Below are 19,852 nucleotides of genomic sequence, written 5' to 3' on the forward strand. Positions count from 1 at the left end.
GCTTTTTTCTTTTTGCTTATGTGGTGCTGAGGAATTGAACCCAGGGCCTCAGGCATGCAAGGCAAGCGCTCTACCACTGAGCCACCTTCCCAGCCCCAACTGAGTTTCTTGTACACACACAAGTATAAAGCCCATCACAGAATACAGGTCTGATTTGCCCATAGTGAGCTAGGATGAAGGACAGTGGTAGATGGGGAGGGAAGTGGATGAGGTATCAGAGTGACTGTTAAGGAGCCCCTGATCACTGGCATACAGCTTCAACTCCCTCCTCACATCCTGCCCTTGGACAAGAATCTCCTCACCAGCATTCTAGGAGTCTGTCACATTGCATTGAAGACTGAGGCTCAGTAAGAATGAATGATCTATAAGGGATGGTGTCTCCCTTTCTGTTCGATATGTGTGCAACTTTCTAAACACAGAAATGGATTTCATTTGAACTTGGCAGAAAGGACAACAAATTACTGTAACATCTCCTGCAGGAACTCTCTTTTTGTGACCTCAGAATAGCTCTTGGAGGCATGCAGGACAGATTCTCAGATTCCTCTTTTCATTGCTCTTCTCTCCTAAACCTGTCCTCTGGGCCAAATGGGTGTCTGGCATACAAACAGACATGGTGGAGAAATGGAAGGCCAACTCACTTTTCCAGTGTGCCAGTTCCCCATTGGAAGAGAGATTCATCTGAAAACCAAACGAACAGTGAGCTCTCCTATGAGGTGAAACGTCAAGTTTTCACTATGTCCGTCTTTCTATCCTTGAGGCTTTCACCTGAGTCCGAGTTCCTGACTTGTTATCACATTGGAACTGCCTCTGGCCTAGCCCTGCTCTCTAAAATGCAGTGCCCCTCCATCTGGGCTCATTGAGGAGGCCTTTGATTTGGTCTTGAATTATTCTATTCATCTGTCCCATGTCCTGTGCTCATGGCTAGGTGCATTCAGCAGTCATTGAAGGAGGGATCAGTCCATCTTTAATAAGCTCTAGAAATCATTAAGTGCTAACTAAACACGAATGACAATATCGTTGAGAAGGAGAGCTTGATTGAGAAACTGGTCTTTTAACGGTCTTATTTTGTTCCAAAAGCACTAAGTTTAAGGGTTCTGGGCCTATTGCCACTATTAACTTGCTCTATAAGAGAATGTGGAATTGGCTTAGGGTATGTAAGGAAAAACTATTTAAATATAATGCAGGAAATTCTCTTAATAGGATTAGTGGGGGAGGGTGAAAGCTTTGGATATTTTCAAGTGACACTTTGGAAAACTGAAGATAAATGAATTATGTTGTATATGGATCAGGTCCAGGACTGAATCCAATATTTTGTGAGACACGGCTCCTATTTTCTCTAAAATAGATTCAATAGTTTTAAGATTCATTGTGTCTCCAGGAAATACTTAACAGATAGCATGATTACATCTCTCATTGAAAAGGATTTTAGCTGTATCAAACAAAGGTGAATTATGTATTATGTCCTTCCAGAGAATGTCCACACTCACAACGACATACACGATGAGGAGGTTGTCACCGTATGAAGGGGAAGGAACCACAGTGCACAATCAAAACCCTTCATTCCTTTCCCCAGCCACTCGAACCTTCTCATTGGGCAACTATTCTCAGATGGGAGACCAACCCAGTCTCAGCTGTATGTGGGACATGTCAGAGTGATGACATCTTTAGAGAAACAAGGCCCAGAGGCCCAAACTCCATGCTTACGTCACCAATGGGGGGCATAAAACATCTCCCTCCTTCAAAAAGAAAACTCAAAAAGTTTCCACCAGTCTCTCTCTCAACCTTAGTAAGCCTGGGCTCCACTGGAAAGAGAAAGGAAGTCTATAAGTCTCTCATCCCTGACTCTGTTCTTGGACAAGGTGAATACATGGCAATATGCAGGCAGTCAGCTAGGCACATCTTCTTCCAAAGATGAGTCTAAGAATGGAAAGGACAGGAAGGACAGGGTTGGGCATCTTCTCCTCTCTCCCTCCCCCAGTTAGTCCTGTATCAGCACACTAGGAAAGATCCTCCAACACCATTAAACTTCAGCATGTTCTAGGCAAGGCCCATATCCAGGAAACGTGAGAGGGCAATCAGCCCTAGGACAAAACATATGCTCCAAAATGATGAAAAAAGAAGCCAAAATAAGAGAAAAAGAATCTGAGAGCTCAAAGAATACTCTCCCTGTGTCAGAGCCACCAACTGACCCGAGAACCTTGACTGGCTGGAATCTGGGGGAGCATATGAGGTGAGCTGGAATGACCAGGTCCCAGGCTTCTCAAATTTGGAACATTTTACTTAATGAGACACTAACTGAAACTAGCTGGAAAAGCAGCAAAACAGCCATGAGAACCTGAAAATGGATGCTCCCTTGGCATGCTCCAAAATGCCACAAGAAAAGGCCTCATGACCAGCATCACATGTAGAAGCAGACATTCTCTTGGGGACCTTTGAATGGACTAAGGACCATTGATTTCCAGGTTGTAAGATGGATTCTATTTCATTTCCTTACTACAGGACTCGCTGGACTGTAATTGTCTTCAGCCAAATGAGTTATACACCAAATATGTTGGCTATTCATTATCTACTTGCCTCATTGGCACCATTAAACAATCAAATCAAACACAACATTGTTTATGTTGAGGCCCAAAGCTCTAAACTTCACTTTGATTTTGTAAATTGTTTCTTCCCCTCACCCAACCCCCTTATTACTTTAACTTCTTGTGAAAAGCTGGAGTTTATCATCTTTTGAAAATGGAAATCAAAGTCTAATATCCCCTGTCTTAAATTTCTGCTGATAGGGCCATTACTAACTAATAAATTAAACTCGTTACAGATAAATACTTACATGCGTGCGGGACTGTATTTGTTATAGTAACTGTGTCACGGGAAAAAATGTGTTTGGCTAAATAAAAAGAATATACGGCTGTTTTGCATAAGATTGGAATGGAAATGATACCACAGGAAATTATTTTATGTCAACCACAAAAACAGTCTCTCTTTTGCCAGACTGAAGAGGAAAATTAATTATGACTGTGTTATTGTTCCCAGTGACATTATGGGTCTAGGAATCTGGTTTTTTTTTTTTTTCTAGACCAGAGGGTGGGCCCAAACACACACAGTAACTTGTAGGAACCCATACACTTGGCCTCCAAAGAATGGTTGGGCCACAGTCCCCTCCATCTCCTGCTAGTTCTTCCCAGCTCCTCCCCATGATACCCATCTGACACTGAGGCTGTTCACCACAGAAGTTAGTAGGAGAGTAACCAGGAGTTAGCAGGTGCAAGGCTCCTCTCACTTGGTTACCAGTTTATCTTATTGATTTATTATTTTTGTGCTGGTACATCAGCTTGAACTCAGGGTCTTGAGAGCTCCGTTAGCTATTTCGCTCAAGGTTGGCTCTCTACCACTTGAGCCATAGCACCACTTCTGGCTTCTTGGTGGTAAACTGGAGATTAGAGTCTCGTGGAATTTCCTGTTTGGGCTGGCTTTGAACTGCAACTCTCAGATCTCAGTCTTTTGAGTAGCAGGATTATAGGCATGAGCCAGCAGTGCCTGGCTGATTACCAGATTACTGAAGTAACAGATAAGAGTGCAATAGTTACTGAGGGCAAACCACTGATCATCTAAAGAAAGCCTCTTTCAAGTTACATTTTAAAAACTAAGATTTCTTAGATAGGCTTCCCTAGGTGTTAGAAACCACACACATTGTAATTTTTCATTTGAAACAAAGTCTCCTGCATTGATATTCAAAACATATGCCAATAGGGGTGCCCACAAAGACAATCTTGAAAGTGTAAAAAGTTAAAGTGCTTGAATGGCAGTTTTCTATTCAAAAGTGGCAGGATTACAAGGGCAGAGGGTAAGCCAAACAGTGGAGAGAGATCCTACCTTTCAGTGACACTAATTCCCCAAAGGAACTACGGCCCAGACCTTGACCTCTACCCATGAGGTTATGAATTCATAGCTTTAGCCAATATATGTGGGCTTAAAAAAATCTCTACAGACTATTCTAGTGTGAATCCAAAGTTGAGAACCATAGCTCTAGAGTCTTGTCACTCAGATAAGTTGCAAAGACCAGCAGCATCAACTTCACAGAGGAGCTTGTCAGAAACTCAACTCACTCATCTTAATGAGAACTGACCTCCCTGCCATGCTACGCTCACCCCTAAGGCTTCTTTTTCTTGAGCAAAACTTCCATCAGAGTCAAAAGGAGATCCTGTATAAGGAGAAAGGTTCATCAGGCTGCAGGAATGTGTTGTAGTATTCTCTACCCTAGTAACAAGCATGGCGATGCATCAAGTAAAACAAAGTCAGACACTGCAGTCCATGCTTCCTCCTCTGAAAATCTCACAGGTGGAATAAACGGAAAGTGTCCTGCATTTGAGTTCTTACTGAAATTCTGTGCCTGTCTGAGGTTACTGTCTATCTGAGAGACAAAGTAAAGAGAGGCAACCACATTCCTTTTTTCCTTCCCTTGTTACAGGCCAAGTCAGTGGAAGTTGAAGCTATCTCTTGCATGACCCAGTAACCCACGAAAATCAGGGGGTTCTCCCCAAACACTAAGAGCCATAGCTAATGCAAGCAGATGCCAAAGGATCCACAGAGATCCTGTTTCTCCAGAGAGAGGCTCCTGCCAGAATTGGCACAGTGCCAACAGAGGTAACATCATACCTGTCAGTTCAGGGGGTAGGAGCAGGCAGCAGGCTTAGACTTAAAGGAACACTAGTCACTTTGACTTTGTTGGATCCTCTGGTTAACTGATGATTTTGAACAGCTAGTTTCAAGAGGCTAAAATGCTGATCAGCCTGAGTTAACATTAAATATTTTAAACATCACAACTGCTGGTTGCTAGCTCTTATTTTTACCTTTAACATGTTGCAAAGAAATCTGCCTCCAACCCAAGAAATGGCCCTTTGGTTTTGGATGAAGGGCACAAATTCAATCTTTAAGCAAAGTAGCAGAAGCACATTTGGCAGTGTCTCCTCTGCCCATCTCTGCACACTAGAGACCTATAAGGGCCTTTCTGAGTTTACTAGAGGCCATGTGTGTATTGAGAGAGGTCTGGCTACCCAGAAAGTAGAATGGACAGATGGGGCAGCAATTCTCTCCACAACGGGCCACATGGATAGTGAACTTCAAACCTTCCCTTGAGGAGTGCTGGTAGGTCTTCTCTGAAATTATATCAAATGGAAAGGGAGGTACCTCCCTCACCCAGCCCCAAATGCACTCACGAGATTTGCGGTTGGCCCGAGATCGCTTCCTCTCCCTCGGCACGACTCGCTGACTGGGCACTTGGGTGGCCGACTTGACAATTCGGTCCATGATCTCATCAGCTGCATCATCGGTGACATTAGGTGAGTCATCAGTTCCCATAGTCCACGAACTAGTAGATCCTGAGAAGTTCAACAACCAGATGGTATAAAAGACATAGTGAAAAATCCCAACATAAAAATACACACCATTTTTCTTCTAAATAGCTGAGATCTGCCAGCTGTGGATTCTAGCAAAAGGGAGAGTTTCACAGTTAACATAACCAGGGTGCTAACATGTCCCCACCTCTGGCTGCTACCACCCAAATGCTCTGCACAAACATGTATTGGAGCATTTTGGTCATCCTGTCCTGTTCTACATCTGTGTTCTTATCTCATTATGTTATCTTCTCCATTGTGTGTGCTGTATTTACCTGGCAGGTCCTGTAAATACCCAAGAACAGATGATCCGTGCCATACCCTACTATGTACTTCCAGTAAAGACCCACTAAAGTCAGCTTTCTATTATTGGTGGGATATCCCAAATGTCAACTAGTACTAACTTCTCAAAGGTTAAGAAGAAATCCAGAGATTTGAGATTATCTAGAAATTTTTAAAATGTATTAGGATTGCCCTGTCCACCCATCAAATGAAGAAATTGACATGATTTTTTTCCTTTGGAATAATCACCTGCTTCTTGATGAGAAAAAATACGTTTATAAATAACTGTTAATGTGGACCAAATCTGGCATCAAAAGTATTCACTTTAGACAATCAAAAAGAAACAACTACCAAATCAGGGGTTCCCAGGTAGTATCAATTAGAAATTAATTTAAACCCCAGGATAAGGACTCAATGTTTTTTCTTTCTTGCATTTATAAGATGATTTCTTTGTTGCTTTGTATGTCCCGCCCACACAGTATAACCCCTGTTTTCACTGTATTTGATGTTGGTATAATTTGGGGAGGGGAAGGGAAAAAACAAATTGTTTAAATAGGGATACAGGTGGGCCCATTGCAACAATGAGATGTACCAGACGTTATGTCGAAAAACGAACTTTACAACTTTGGCGCAGGCGGGGGACGAGGGGGGGTGCGGGGGGGGGGAAACGTGGGGGGGGGGGGATATGGGAAGGGATGGGAAGGGGAAACAAAGGAGGAGGCAACAATGCTTGATAAGAAATGTACTCATTACCTTGCTCATGTAATTGTAACCCCTCTGTACGGTATTTTCACAATAAAAAAAAAGAAAAAAAAGAAATTAATTTAATATACCCAGAGCCATTCCTTTGGAACATATCAACATCCTTGTGAAATCTATGATTGTGAATATATGTGAATATGTATGTCTGTATGTAAATATATATACTTTTCCCATTTTTTCTCATTATGCTTTACTTTATAATTTTCTATTAATCTTGAAATTCATATTTTGCTAGAAAAAAATCTGCTATCAAATCTATCTACTAAGGCCCTTATTGCAAATTTTATTCTGTAGTTCAAGAATGGCTATATGATTGTTTTTATAAGTTCAAAATCTGTTTAATTCATGTACTTTTCACTACTTATGTAAGTTCTCACTTCTATTTTGTGATTTTATATTTTGTAGTACTAGGAACTGAATCGAAGAAACTACTTGAGTTATATCCCCTAGTCCTTTTGTACTTATTCTTCACATATTTTAAAATTTATAATCATCTTTAAGTAGTTGCACAAAGGAGGTGCCATATAACAAATCAGTTTATGAATATAACACGTCTTTGGTTTTTAAGACTGGGTTTTGCTAACTTTTCTTGGGCTGCCCTAGAACTTGCCACCTTCTTGCCTTGCATCCACTGAGATCTGATAGCTAGCATCACCACATGCCAGTTCTAAGGCCATGCTGAGCCTACTACCCAAAGCCTAAAAGAGCTGGGCGGCAGAGAGAGACTCACACCGAGGGTATCTCAGGCCTCTTGGTACCTAAAGGGGTAAGTAATTTCCCTCTCTGTATATTATAATACTACAAAGCTATTTTATTTTACTCATAAAATAATTACATTCATATTTTATGCTTTTTTCTAGACTGATTGTCTCTACCCCTCAGCATCTAATGATACTATTTCTCTTCAGCTTCTAACTCACCTCATTTTCTTCCCTTCTTTCCTTTAAACTCTCTTGGAACACTGGCTTTGTATGTGTGTATGTCTGTGTGTGCCAGTGCTGGAGTTGGCCAACTTTTTTTGTGAAGTAATTTTTTTAGGCTCTGTCAACTATAAATTCTATCATAATTGTCCAACTATGTCATTGGAGTGTAAAGCAGCCACAGAGGAGACAAATAAATAGAACAAGGTGCAATATATCTATATCCACATCTGTATCTACAAACATGGGCCTATGAGAATTCACTCACAATAAGAAATCCTTCTACAGGCCACAAGTAGTGGTATATACCTTTAATCCCAGCCACTCGGGGCTCAGACATTGGTCTGAAACCAGCTGGGCAAAGTTAAGAGAAGATCCTAGCTAAAAAACTGCACTAGAAGCAAAAAGGACTAGAGAGTGTGGCTCAAGAGGTAGAGCACTTAACTAGCCAATGTAAGGCTCTGATTTCAATCCTTAGTACCCCACACACACCCACAGACACACACACACACACAAACAAAGAAGAAAAAAAGGAAGAAATGGGGACAGAAAGAGGGAAGGAAGGAGTGAATAGGGAGAGAAGAAAGGAAGAAGGTAGGCAGGGTTGTTTGGGGAGTGTTGTGTTCTTTGAGTTGAAGCTATTGAAGGTAGCTAGTGAAAGGTAGCTAGGGAGAGTTACTAATGCATCACAGCCATTCACTGAGTACAATATCCTGTGCCCTATGATGGGTTCACTGGATGACCCACTCCCCTGGGTGACCAAGGGAGAAGAGAAGCCCTGCACAGGAGTTACCTCGGCTTGCTCGGCTGCGAGTGCGGACAAGCACAGGGGTGGCATCCTCCACAGCAGGGGACGAGGTTTTCAGCACAGCCTTCATGTTCTCATGTTCAGCTGCATCTTCAGCATAGCTCAGACCCTGCGGCTGGCTTGGGGGCACTGGAGAATTGCCAGAGAATTTGCCAGACTGCAAAACCAAAGGAAGTTAATAAACACATGAGGGAGATTTGATCTCCTAGAGGCAACTCAACCTTAGGAAACTTTCAGCTATGGAAAACTTTCCCTTTTGTGTATTTGTTTGGTTTGCATACATTCTATACATCCATACGTTCTGACAATTGATGAGGTTATTGACTGGTGACAAAAGAACTGTACACAGATCTACTGTCAAAACAATAGCCACTGCCCCAGAAGGAACTCCATCAACCGGCTTCTCTTAGAGGTTCAGATTCCCCACTGGGTGTCCACTAGAGGTGACAGATTGCAACTCAGAGGACAGAGTTCCTGAGCCTCAAACTGAGGTCCAGAAATTAGAGCTAAAACACACCTTCTTAATCAAATGTCCTGAGCTTTATCTTTCCAGCTAAGAGCTTGGAAGAATTTGCCTAGGTCTAGCTGGCCTGACCTCATTTTGAAGAAAAGGAAACTAAGGCCCTATAAGATGAAATGGCCAAAGACTGAAGTGGGCCACATGCCAGGGTGCAGAACAGAACATGATGCATAAACTCAAGTCCAAATGGAATTCAGCAACACTCAATATTTTCAGTTTTGTCAAAAATGTAGTTGTTTAGATAAATATGTATTGCAAACCCATGATGATTTTTTCTAACTCTACCTGGACAAATAGGCATTGAAGAGGTATATTAGAATACTGTATATACACGATGCCAAATATCCAGGAAAAACTCCTTAAGTCAAACTACCAAGAACTCTATAAATCCATCCCTACCTTCCTCTTTTCAGCCACACCAACAGAGCTTAGGATACAAAGTTGTGTGACTTGACCTCCTCATTCTTCAGTTTCATCTCTGGTTCTAAGGTGAGAAAACCCAACCCTCCCAGCTCTACACACATGCCATAGGACCTAGTCAAAAGAAATGGGCACATTTCTATCCATGGGTAGTGACCATAGCTCTGGCCTGGCTCTTGGTCGCTGACTCACTTCCTCTTAGTTTTAGGATTCTTTATGTAGTTATTCTACTTCATTTTGTTATTGAGACAAGATCTTGCTATGTAGTCTATGCTAGCCTTGATTCTTACCACCTTGCCCACCATACACATATAGCTATTTTAGAATTGTTTTCACAATTAACTTACAAAAGGCTCAGAAAGGGAGATGAAAAAAAAGATATAAAGAGATTCCCTGGACCTGCCACTAGTGGCAGGGCTAATGATGCACCTAGAGTCACAGATGGCTTGGAAAATGCAGTTAACCCTTCACCTCTGACATACACAGCATGATGACAACTCATTAGGTAGTTAGTGACCACACAAAAATCAACCAGTTAAAAAAAAGTCCATGCATGGTTTAAAGCTCTGAATGGTGCTGATACTTCATGCTGACGACATTAAGTTAGATGCTACAGCACACATGGGAAAGTCAAATGCGGTGTTCTTCAAGTTTATAAATGGTCATACCTCAACTTCATCTTCGTCATCGGTCTACCCAACAGGACAGAACAGGACAGGACAGGACAGGATGGAAAAGAAGGATTCTTAGAAGATATAGAAGTCAGCACAGATGAGATCTCAACATCACATCACATTCTTGAAAGGGGAAACTGGCCACCACAAACCAGGGACTTGCCAGGCCCTACTCTCCTATCTTTATCTGGATAATTGTTCTGTGAGCTTCAAGTCCAGCCCTGATCAGAGGCAGCGAGGATTGGAAGGGCTCCAGGACAACCTACCAGGGATGCTCATCTGGTTTACCTACTATTGATTTTAGTCCCTGTTCAGAATCCTGATACATGCCTGTCTATATTCTATTGGGTCTTCTACCTCCTGCTGGCTACTCAAGCTCAGTAAGTGGACCAGCCTCCATTCACCTGGCTCTGTCATTAGCTGTGTCCCCTCTCATCCTGAGTGTTATCCCCTTCCGTGACAGGTTGTTGGGCTTGGACTGCACCTAATCATCTACACACACACCATAGAGGACAAGTAGACAACTCCCAAGCAGAATGTATCAAGTTACTCTCTCCTCAGAGAAGTTAAGCTCCTTATAAAACTTCACCTGTCTTTCATGGTTGTCACTGGGACAGATTCTCTGTGCTTGCAATTACTTTGCCAGATGTCACTTTATTATTTAAAATTACATAAAATAGCCTTTTGCTAAATGCAAATGGAAGATGAAAAAGACATCCCAATCTCTTGATTTAGATTAAACGTGCCTTCAATTTAAGTATTTCCACCCAGATTTCATCAGACCCAACTTCTTTGATACTTTTGGAAGTTAAAATGTCAGAAAGCTTCCAGGGCACCACACACATTCCACACCACCCCACCCAAATGGCATTGTGACAAGAGACAACAGAACTGCTTCACTATCCCTTTTTCTTCTTTTTTTTTTTTGGTCGTATGGCTTATTTATTTAACCAGGATGGCTGCCAGTTTTTCAGCAATCAGCATATGTGCACGATGTTGTACTTATAAAACCTTCACCCTCTCCATAGCCCTAAAAGTAATCATCGTCCCATTCCATAGAAGCAGCAGAGGTTGATGGAGGTGAGGGGACTTCATCACTGTCCTGCACAGTGGAGTCCTCACACTTCCTACTCAGCCCATTTGGATTAGGACAGCAGGAGAAAGGAGCATAGATGCTTAGAGCTGCTTGGTCTCTGTCACCATTGCTCTTGAGCCAGTTTGGAGTAGAAAGATGAAGATGGTTAATTGAGCCTTGCCTGGTACTTCCTGGACCAAGGAAAGTGAAGTCCGGTGTGTGACCACAAGCAGGAAGGGTGGGGGAGAGATAGTTCCCTAGAGCTGATACAAACCTGACTCTACAAAATAATGTCTTCAAAGTTAACCCTCGGTGTCTCATCTCAGTTTAACTGCTATCACTTCATTCTCATTTTATTCAGTGTATCTATATTAAACATGATGTATTATAGGTTTCTCTAAAACCTCAATATTTGAGCTTCCATTAATCTATATCGATTTGTGGCTTTGGGATCTGTTGTATGTATGTAACTTTCCACCCAAATCTTGACATTCTTGGTTATAAGCTTTCCTTGCATAAGTTTTCCTTGGTTATAAGCGTTACTTACATCTTCTTTGATGTCCACTGTAATTCTGGACACGCATGAATGTTTCTCCATTGAGAGCTGGAGTATCTGAAGCCAGCTTGCCTTAGTGACAATATTCTACTATTCCAGCAGATGGCAGTCATTCTACATAAATGCCATTATAGCCTCTTAAAAACCATAAATGTGAACCCAGAGGTCCATACTGTCCAGATCTTAATGTGAACGTAAATATTACGGAATCAAAACCTAGAAATATTTACCTCTGTTTATGACTAGGAAAGTTAGCTATTCTCACAATTTTAAAATTAGTGGGATCTGTTAAAAACAATCTCAAGAATTTGGCAAGAAATTCTGATGTGTTTTCTTAACTATAAGCATATTGAGCTTGTGTTCTTTTGCCCTACAATGTGTCTCATTTCTACAAAAATAAATGAGTCCTTTTAAAAAATAGTTTAAAAGTAATACTTAGGAATGTAGTGTAGGCCATAGTTTGACCAAGTGGATTCAGTTTGTTTCCTTAACCCTCCAGGAGGATAAAGATCCTGCAGAAACCAGTATCAGGAGAAGACATCAGACTTTTAGCCAATGGCATGGCATTCAGAGCTTCCAGAAGCTGCAGGAAGGGTTCTTTAAAAAAGAGAGAGAGATTCTAGTGCTTTCTAAGGCTCCAGAAAGTTCCAAGGAAGTAAGAGGTTTGGGTAGAGGTGGGTGGTAAGGAGACTATTAGTCCATGGATTTCTTTAGAATTGTCTTGAAAGTACAGCAAAACGTCTAAGTCAGTGCATCTGGGTTTCCTTATGAAAAGACCCCTCAGGAATGTGGACTCTGTGAGAGAGAAATAAACATATTTCCTCTGTTTTGTCTACAACATGAACACACCTCTGGCTGCAGAAGATAGCCTCCATGAGGTCTTCTTCATTGCTTTCCTTCCTTCTCAAAGAAATTTGCCTGACACGAGCTCAGATGAAGCTTAAACCACAAGGGATGACAACACTCCACATTACTTAACCCTTGACTCATTCTATTCCTTCTATCAGTGAAAACTCATGTACTGCTTCAATTCCTGCACAGGTAGAGGTTCACAAGCATGGATACAAACAATGAAAAACAAACAAACTGAAGAGACATTCAATAGGTTCCAAATACGATGTCAGTATTAAAGATGACTTTATTTTTTCTGAGTCTGTTTAAGAAGAAATGGTGAAGAAAGGAGTATTCCTGGTAATTTTCTTCTTTTTCCTGCAACTAAACTTTAAGCTTACTAGAAAAGAAAGAGCTAACAGGCTGGGGTTCCATGTTTCACAAAGGCACACTGGAAAAGGGGACCTGCTCTGGCTTTATTGTTTTTGTGCCTCTCTTCACTCCACATACTGAGCATATCCTGTTTTGAGTGTGTTATGCAACCAAGGACTAACTATGCTCAGGGCTAGCCTGACCTGGAGGAGATTAAGAACCCAGGAACAGGGGGAATGAATATATAAGTATCCAGAGGCATCTCATGGTCCTATAAGAATACTGCTAGATTCACTGTTTCACTGAATACCTTTGCTTCCTGACATTCTGTGACTTGAAGAACTGCCAAGGGCTCATCAAATCACATCTTGGAGCAGTTACGTCAGTTTTCTAGTCACATGCCCCCAAAGCGTGGTCCATGTGACTGAATGAATAACATTGTTATGCTGATTGAAATCTTCAAGCATTTCCAAATTAACACCTCTTTGTCTTCCTGTGATCACAGGCTATCTTTGATATTTTTTCCTTTTCCAATTTTATCAAATATTTAAGTGATATGGGCTTCATACAACACACCAACATAAACTATGCATTTCTCCTCCAGCCACACAATCTTAATTTTTACATGACCTAGGCCTTGATTTGTCACAGATTACATATTCTCAGAAATAGAGGAAGACCATTTTTTTAAGGAGAATTTTTTTTTCCATATCGCACAACTACGCAAACTGTGAGAAAGTTTGATGGTGGATCTTATTTACAAAAAAACCCACAAAAACAAAACAAAAAACAACAACATCAAGAGACTTTTTTGTGAAACTTACGTCGGTGATCATCTTCCCTCTGGTCTTATTTCTTTCTCTGTGGTTGGCCCGCTTTTGTTTCTGCTGCAAAACCCTTTCCCTGGTGGTGCGATACTCTAGTGCAAATTCACTAATGGTCCGGCAGAACTTGTTTATGTTCACTTCTCGAATTGCATAAGGAGGATGGCCCATGAAGAGCAAAAAAGAGTGGAATCTGCAAGGAAAAAGCAGCAATAGCAGTGATTTCAGGGTGTGCGTGTGTGTGTGTGTGCGTGCATGCGTGCGTGCACGTGTGTGTGTGTGTGTTTGTACTGGAGCTTCTACCAATTAAGCCCACAGTGTTGCATCTGGATTTTTGTTAGATAGTTGGAGATAAGAGTCTCACAGACTTTCCTCCCTGGGCTGGCTTTGAATTTTGATCCTCAGATCTCAGCTTCCTGAGCATCTAGAATGCAGGCATGATCTACCAGCACCAGATTCATGACTTTGGCTTTCTAATTTATTTTTATTTTTTATTGTAATTATAAAGAAGTACAGAGGGGTTACAGTACATAATCGTGACTTCAGTTTAAAGGAACACAAATTACGTATCTAAAATCTTAAGAAACCAATGGACCAAGCTCTCAGAGGAAATGTTTCAAGAGTCTTTTCTAGTAAAAATGTACATAAAGCCATATTCAACTCACTTTCTCATTGATGGAGATTAAGTCATCTTCCCTCTGTTCATTCCAAAGGACTGTTTATTTTTAATTGGTGTTTTAACATTTTTCTACATGAGAACTTTTTTTAGATTTAATTTTTATTGTAATTGTCGGGATGTTACAAGAGGGGTTACAGTTCCATGTATCAGGCAATGAATACAATTATTTTTGAACCATGTCTCACTCTCTCCCAGTTTTTCCCTCCCATCCCTACCCACGAGATTTACAGTTCATTTTCCACATAGTGTCTAATGAGTGCCACTGTTCTACATGGAAATTTACAGCTTTCATAACTGAAGTCCAATTTTAAGGAAAATAGTGCCATTTCTAGATTATATAATAATTGAATAGTAATAAGAAATGTTGCTTAGAGATTGCTTTAATAATGAGAGTGAGGCATGGTGGTAAACACTATACTCACAGCTTCTCAGGAGGCAGAGATCAGGAAGACCACAGTTTGAGGTCAGCCCAGGCAAAAAGTTATTAGTAAGATCCAAATTCAACAAACAAGTCAGGCATGGTGACACAAGTCTATAATCTATATATAGGAGGATCATAGTCTAAAACAGACTTGGGACACAAGATCCTATCCCCAAAATAATTAAAGCAATAAATGGCTGGAGTCATGGCTCAAGTGGTAGAACACCTACCTAGCAAGCTTGAGAGACTATTTCAGAGCTCTCTATTACTAGGGAAAAATTTCTTTTAGTGAATACTTGGGTAGATATGATACATGACAGATAACATTAATAGATGGTTTGTAAATAAGTACTTCTAAAATTTGCTCAGAATAAATATTTTTATATTACATATAATTCTAATTTTATTAGAAAAATACAATTTCAGCTTGGCTAAGTTTATTTTATTTTAGCCAATTAAAATACAAACTAAAATTATTAGTCTCTATTTGTTTTAAATTTAGTTATTAGGAAATAAGAAAGAAAACAGTGAGAAACAGAGAGAAAAATTTGTAGAATGAGTAGCATTACATTAAAATGTCACTATAGACCAAACAATTTGTTTTGATCACTCTCATTTGCATAATTTGAACATGGGTGGTATTTCTTCAGTGAGGATTGATTTATTCTTTTTGTGGGAAAAATTAAGTAAATCATACTAATTGTGTTTAGAGGGAGTTGAAAAATACTAACAAAAATTATAAAACTCTTAAAAGAATACAAAGTATAAATCTCACAACTCTGATTTAGTCAGTGTTTATTTAGATAAGATACCAAAAGCATAAGCAACCATTGGAAAGAGAGAGAAACTGAAGTTCACCAAAATTAAAATCATTTGTGCTTCAAAGAATATCATCAAGAGACAAGACAGCTGGGTGTTTGTGGCTCATGCCTGTAACCCTAGCTACTCAGGAGGCTGAGATCTGAGGATCACGGTTCAAAGCCAGCCAGAGCAGGAAAGTCTGTGAGACTTTTATCTCCAATTAAACACTAGAAAACCAGAAGTGGCGCCGTGGCTCAAGTGTTAGAGTGCTAGCCTTGAGCTGAAGAGCTGAGGGACAGCAGAGAGAGAGAGAGAGAGACAGACAGACAGACAGACAGAGACAGACAGAGACAGAGAGACAGAGAGGGGAAGGGAGGGAGGGAGAAAAGACAACCTTCAGAATGGGAGAAAACATTTGCAAATCATGTGTGAGATTAAGCACTTGTGTCTAGAAAACACAAAGAAATCTTATACCTAAATAACAAAAAGAAAAAAAAAGATGAAGGAAGGATTTAAATAGGCTCCTAAAAAAATAAGCAAAGAGTCTGGAAATCCATAGAAAGATGCTCGCCAGCATAATTACATAGGGGAATACAAATTAAAACCACCTCACACCTACTAGGATGCTATAATCAAAACTTCAGACAAGCATTGGTGAAAAATGTAGAGAAATTGGAATTCTCTCAGAGTACGGGTGGGAACAGCAATGGGTTTAGCTGCTACAGAAAAGCATCTGGCAATTCTGCAGGAAATTAAATGTACACCTACAGTACACCTAGGAAATTTTCTCTTGGGTATACACCCAAAAGGAATGAAAATCTGCACACACCAAACCTCCTATACAAATGTTCATAGAAGCCAGGTGCCAGTGGCTCACACCTGTAATCCTAACTACTCAGGAGGCTGAGATCTGAGGATTGCAGTTCAAAGCCAGCCCAGGCAAGAAAGTCCATCAGACTCTTATCACCAATTAATCACCAGAAAACCAGAAGTAGCTCTGTGGCTCAAGTGGTAGAGCTGAAGAGCTCAGGGACAATACCCAGGCTGAGTTCAAGCCCCTTGACTGGTAAAAAAAAATGTTCATAGAAACATTATTCCCAATAGCTAGAATGTGAATATTAAAACCAAGTATCTATTCATAAATGAATGGATAAACCAAACAAGTACCAAGACAAGGCCATCCATAACTGATGCTACTACCTGTCTTTCATGACTCCAGTCACACTGGATTTGTTTATTCTTTGAATAAACCCATTCCAGGGCTTCAGGTCCTTGTGTAGTCTGTAGGAAACCCTGGCTAGACACCTAGGCCAAGGAACTGATACTAGCAGTGCTTACGGTGGTGGGAGGGTAAAGAGGTCACTCCACCAGGGAGGACAATGAACCTGACCAGATCCCGAGTGCCAGTTTTTTGCTATGCCTAGAACATTTTTTTTTTTTACCATAGTAACTGCCTTGGTCATGTTAGTTTCATTCCAAATCTCTTGACCAAACATCACCTTCCTAGGGAAGCCTTTTCTGACCACATCATGTAAAACAGCACTTTCCTGTTACCCTGCACCATCTAATGTCTTCCTGGCTTCTACATCCAACCGGCATTACATTTTAGATATAAAATATAGTGTATGACATGACATGAGGACAAAATAGAATACTGTTACTACATATATTTCCTCAGATCACAATCCAAAACCCACATAAAAGAAAAATCAAGGAAAGGATCCATTAGCTTCCAGCTGGAAAACTATTTCACCTTATTCTTATGATCTTTCTGAGTTCTCTTTTGTATGTAAAAATAACTTAAGATCTCTTATTCTCCACATCTAGAGCATTGTTTTGAGATCCAGGAGGCATCCAAATCTAAATATAGAATTAAACAAAAAAATGTTCTATTGGATAAATGCCCAGGAGTGAAATTGCTGGGTCATAAGGAAGCTCTATGTTTAGCCTTTTAAAATTATTTTTATTATTTTTATTTTTAAATGTTATTGTAAGGGTGATGTACAGAGGGCTTACAATTACATAAGTCAGGTAATGAGTACATTTCATTTTGAACAGTGTCACCCAGTCCTTTGTCCTCCCCGTTTTTCCCTCCTTGGAATTTGTACAGCTCATTTCCAGCATAGTGTCTAGTGAGTATTGCTGCTGAATTGGTTCACTGTTTCTGTGCTTCCCCATCCCAAATCAGATAGACTTACATACAAGACAAAGGCTACAGAAATCAAATGCATCAACAAAAGGGAATAAGCGAAAAAAAAAGAACAATAAACAGTACAAATTAAAAAAACCCTCTTGTTCCATTTCTTGGAGTTCAGGTTGATAAACATAATTTTATATAGTTATATGCACATAGTTATGGAGCTCTTGTGATCCTCTCCTGAGAATATCCTCCTTTAGTCTCACTGTATGAATGTTTAGAGTGCTGCTTAATTAATCATGTCCAAGAGTAATTATTTCTCTTTTACTATCACATTTACTTGTAGGTTTATAGGTGCATTCTAATAATTACAAAGGAGGGAAACCATGTTTCTTTGGGTCTGACTTACTTTGCTTAGTACAAGTTTTTTCCAAGTCTTTCCATTTCCTTACAAATGGTGCAATGCAATTCTTTCTGATGGAAGCATAAAATGGAAGAAAAACAGCCTCTTTAACAAACAGTGCTGGCAGAACTGGCTGTACAGGTGCAGGAAACTGAAACCTTATATCACCCTGCACCAGAAGCATTGCTAAATGGATCAAAAACCATGTATGACCAGATACCACAAAAATATTGCAGGAAAGGATAGGGGAAACACTAGGACTCCTTGGCACAAGTCAAAACTTCCTAAGTAAAGATCCAGAAAGACTGGATCAATGGGATTGCATCAAACTCAAGAGTTTCTCCATGGCAAAGGATATAGCTAGCAAGATAAATAGGAAGCCCACAGAATTGGAGAAGACCTTTACTAATTATGTTGAAAATGAACTATACAACTTGGGTGAGGGCGGGGAGAGTCAAGAGGGAAAACCTGGGAGAAAATGAGGGAAAAGGTGATACTGTTCAAAAAGAAATGTACTCATTACCTGACTTGTGCAAATGTAACCCCTCTGTACATCATGTTTACAATAACAATTAAAGAATAAATAAATTAAAAAAGTGACCCAAGCATGCATTTCACAAACAATGATGTAACAACAAGCTAGGGAAATTCACAACAGGAAAAGAAAATCCAAATATGCATTTATAAAGGGAAGTATAAGACATGTTTTCAGAAGGCTGGGATTTGAGGGAGTAAATATTTCAGGGACTTTGTTGACTTGGTTTCTTCTAGAGTATACGACATAAAAGTCATATGGTCATAGTGGGGTTGGCCCCCATCATGGCTACCCCCAGGCATCAGCCAAACATCTTTGATTTGCTCCATCACTGGCTTATTCACTGCAGTGTATCAGTGAGTGGGGTGTTTGGCCTCAAGTGGGGAGGGCAGACTTCAGGAAATGGGATGCCAGTCTGTGCATTTGTCTTCTGCCTGCTTAGGATACTTAATCCCTCTTCTCAGTTCACTGGGTTTCCTTAGGAAGCTTTTGCCCTCTCCTTTCACCTGCTGCATTTTTCCAAGTGCCTTTTGCAGAGTAACATAGTTATCTACAGGGATGGAAGAGCAAGTTTACACATCCACAGAATATGTCAGGCGATTAGGGCAGCAGGCAGGAAAAAGGCTAGTACAGAGGTCCAACAAGGAAAACAAGATTTTCTGAGTCAAGCAATAGTTTTGAAAAACAGGTGTTGCCTGAGGTAATGGTTAATCTACTTATAATTTTCTAAAGTCTTAAATTTAAGCTGAGATGCATGTCTAAGACAAGTACACTAGTTACAAGCTATAGGGTCCCAAACAAGGTCTTACAACTGTTTCTGAGTCTTATTTCCCCAACAGGAAAGGTGCAAAGCTCCTGTGGAATTCTGCCAGGAAGAAGAGCAGAAAAGTGAAACAAAGCAATGGAGCTCTCTTTCATCTGTATTTCAACAATGTCTTCCTGCTGTAATCACACACACACACACACACACACACACACACACACACACACACATCTTGCTAGAGATTTCCTTTTTACACAAGGTTATATACTTTAGGGGTGGCCACTACATTGTACTCACATTTGCCATACACCTGTTACCGCCAATCATAGCTATAGTGAATTTCTGGCCCAGCCTGGTGATCTCCAGTGGGATGCCCAATAATGAGCACATAAGAAGTTTGGTAAGGCAAGACCAACCATCAGCAAGTGACCAGCTTCGATGGAACAATCCGAGCAAATGCATTATATCTTAACAAATAGCCTTATGAGCAAAATGAGTTTTTAACTGTCTAGGATAAAAGAAAATCAGGCACAATAGCTTTAAAATTCTACATAAAAATGTTCTAGCTTCATGACCTCCAAAAGGAAATTATTTATTTTTGTAGATTTTTTTAAGTTGGGAATTGATCTCATCATACAAAGCATGAAAGCTCACATTCCTCGCCTCCCCTTTTTAG

General features: G+C 40.4%; 1 protein-coding gene across 2 annotated transcripts in view; it reads right to left on the reverse strand.

Moving 5' to 3' along the window:
* Fhod3 (formin homology 2 domain containing 3) overlaps nucleotides 1-19,852 on the reverse strand; it is a 427,181-nt gene that overhangs the window by 8,220 nt on the left and 399,109 nt on the right. The window contains exons 21-24 of one of the 2 annotated variants that reach the window (XM_013014939.1): nucleotides 13,438-13,630; nucleotides 8,151-8,322; nucleotides 6,429-6,452; nucleotides 5,217-5,378 (exon numbers count right to left, since the gene is read on the reverse strand). In XM_013014939.1, the coding sequence (XP_012870393.1) occupies nucleotides 5,217-5,378; nucleotides 6,429-6,452; nucleotides 8,151-8,322; nucleotides 13,438-13,630 (551 nt within the window). The remainder of the gene's footprint in view (nucleotides 1-5,216; nucleotides 5,379-6,428; nucleotides 6,453-8,150; nucleotides 8,323-13,437; nucleotides 13,631-19,852) is intronic. The other variant, XM_013014940.1, reaches the window with a different exon arrangement.

This window comes from Dipodomys ordii, unplaced genomic scaffold (genome assembly GCF_000151885.1).
Source record: "Dipodomys ordii isolate 6190 unplaced genomic scaffold, Dord_2.0 Scaffold25, whole genome shotgun sequence".
In the NCBI taxonomy this organism is placed as follows: Eukaryota; Metazoa; Chordata; class Mammalia; order Rodentia; family Heteromyidae; genus Dipodomys; species Dipodomys ordii.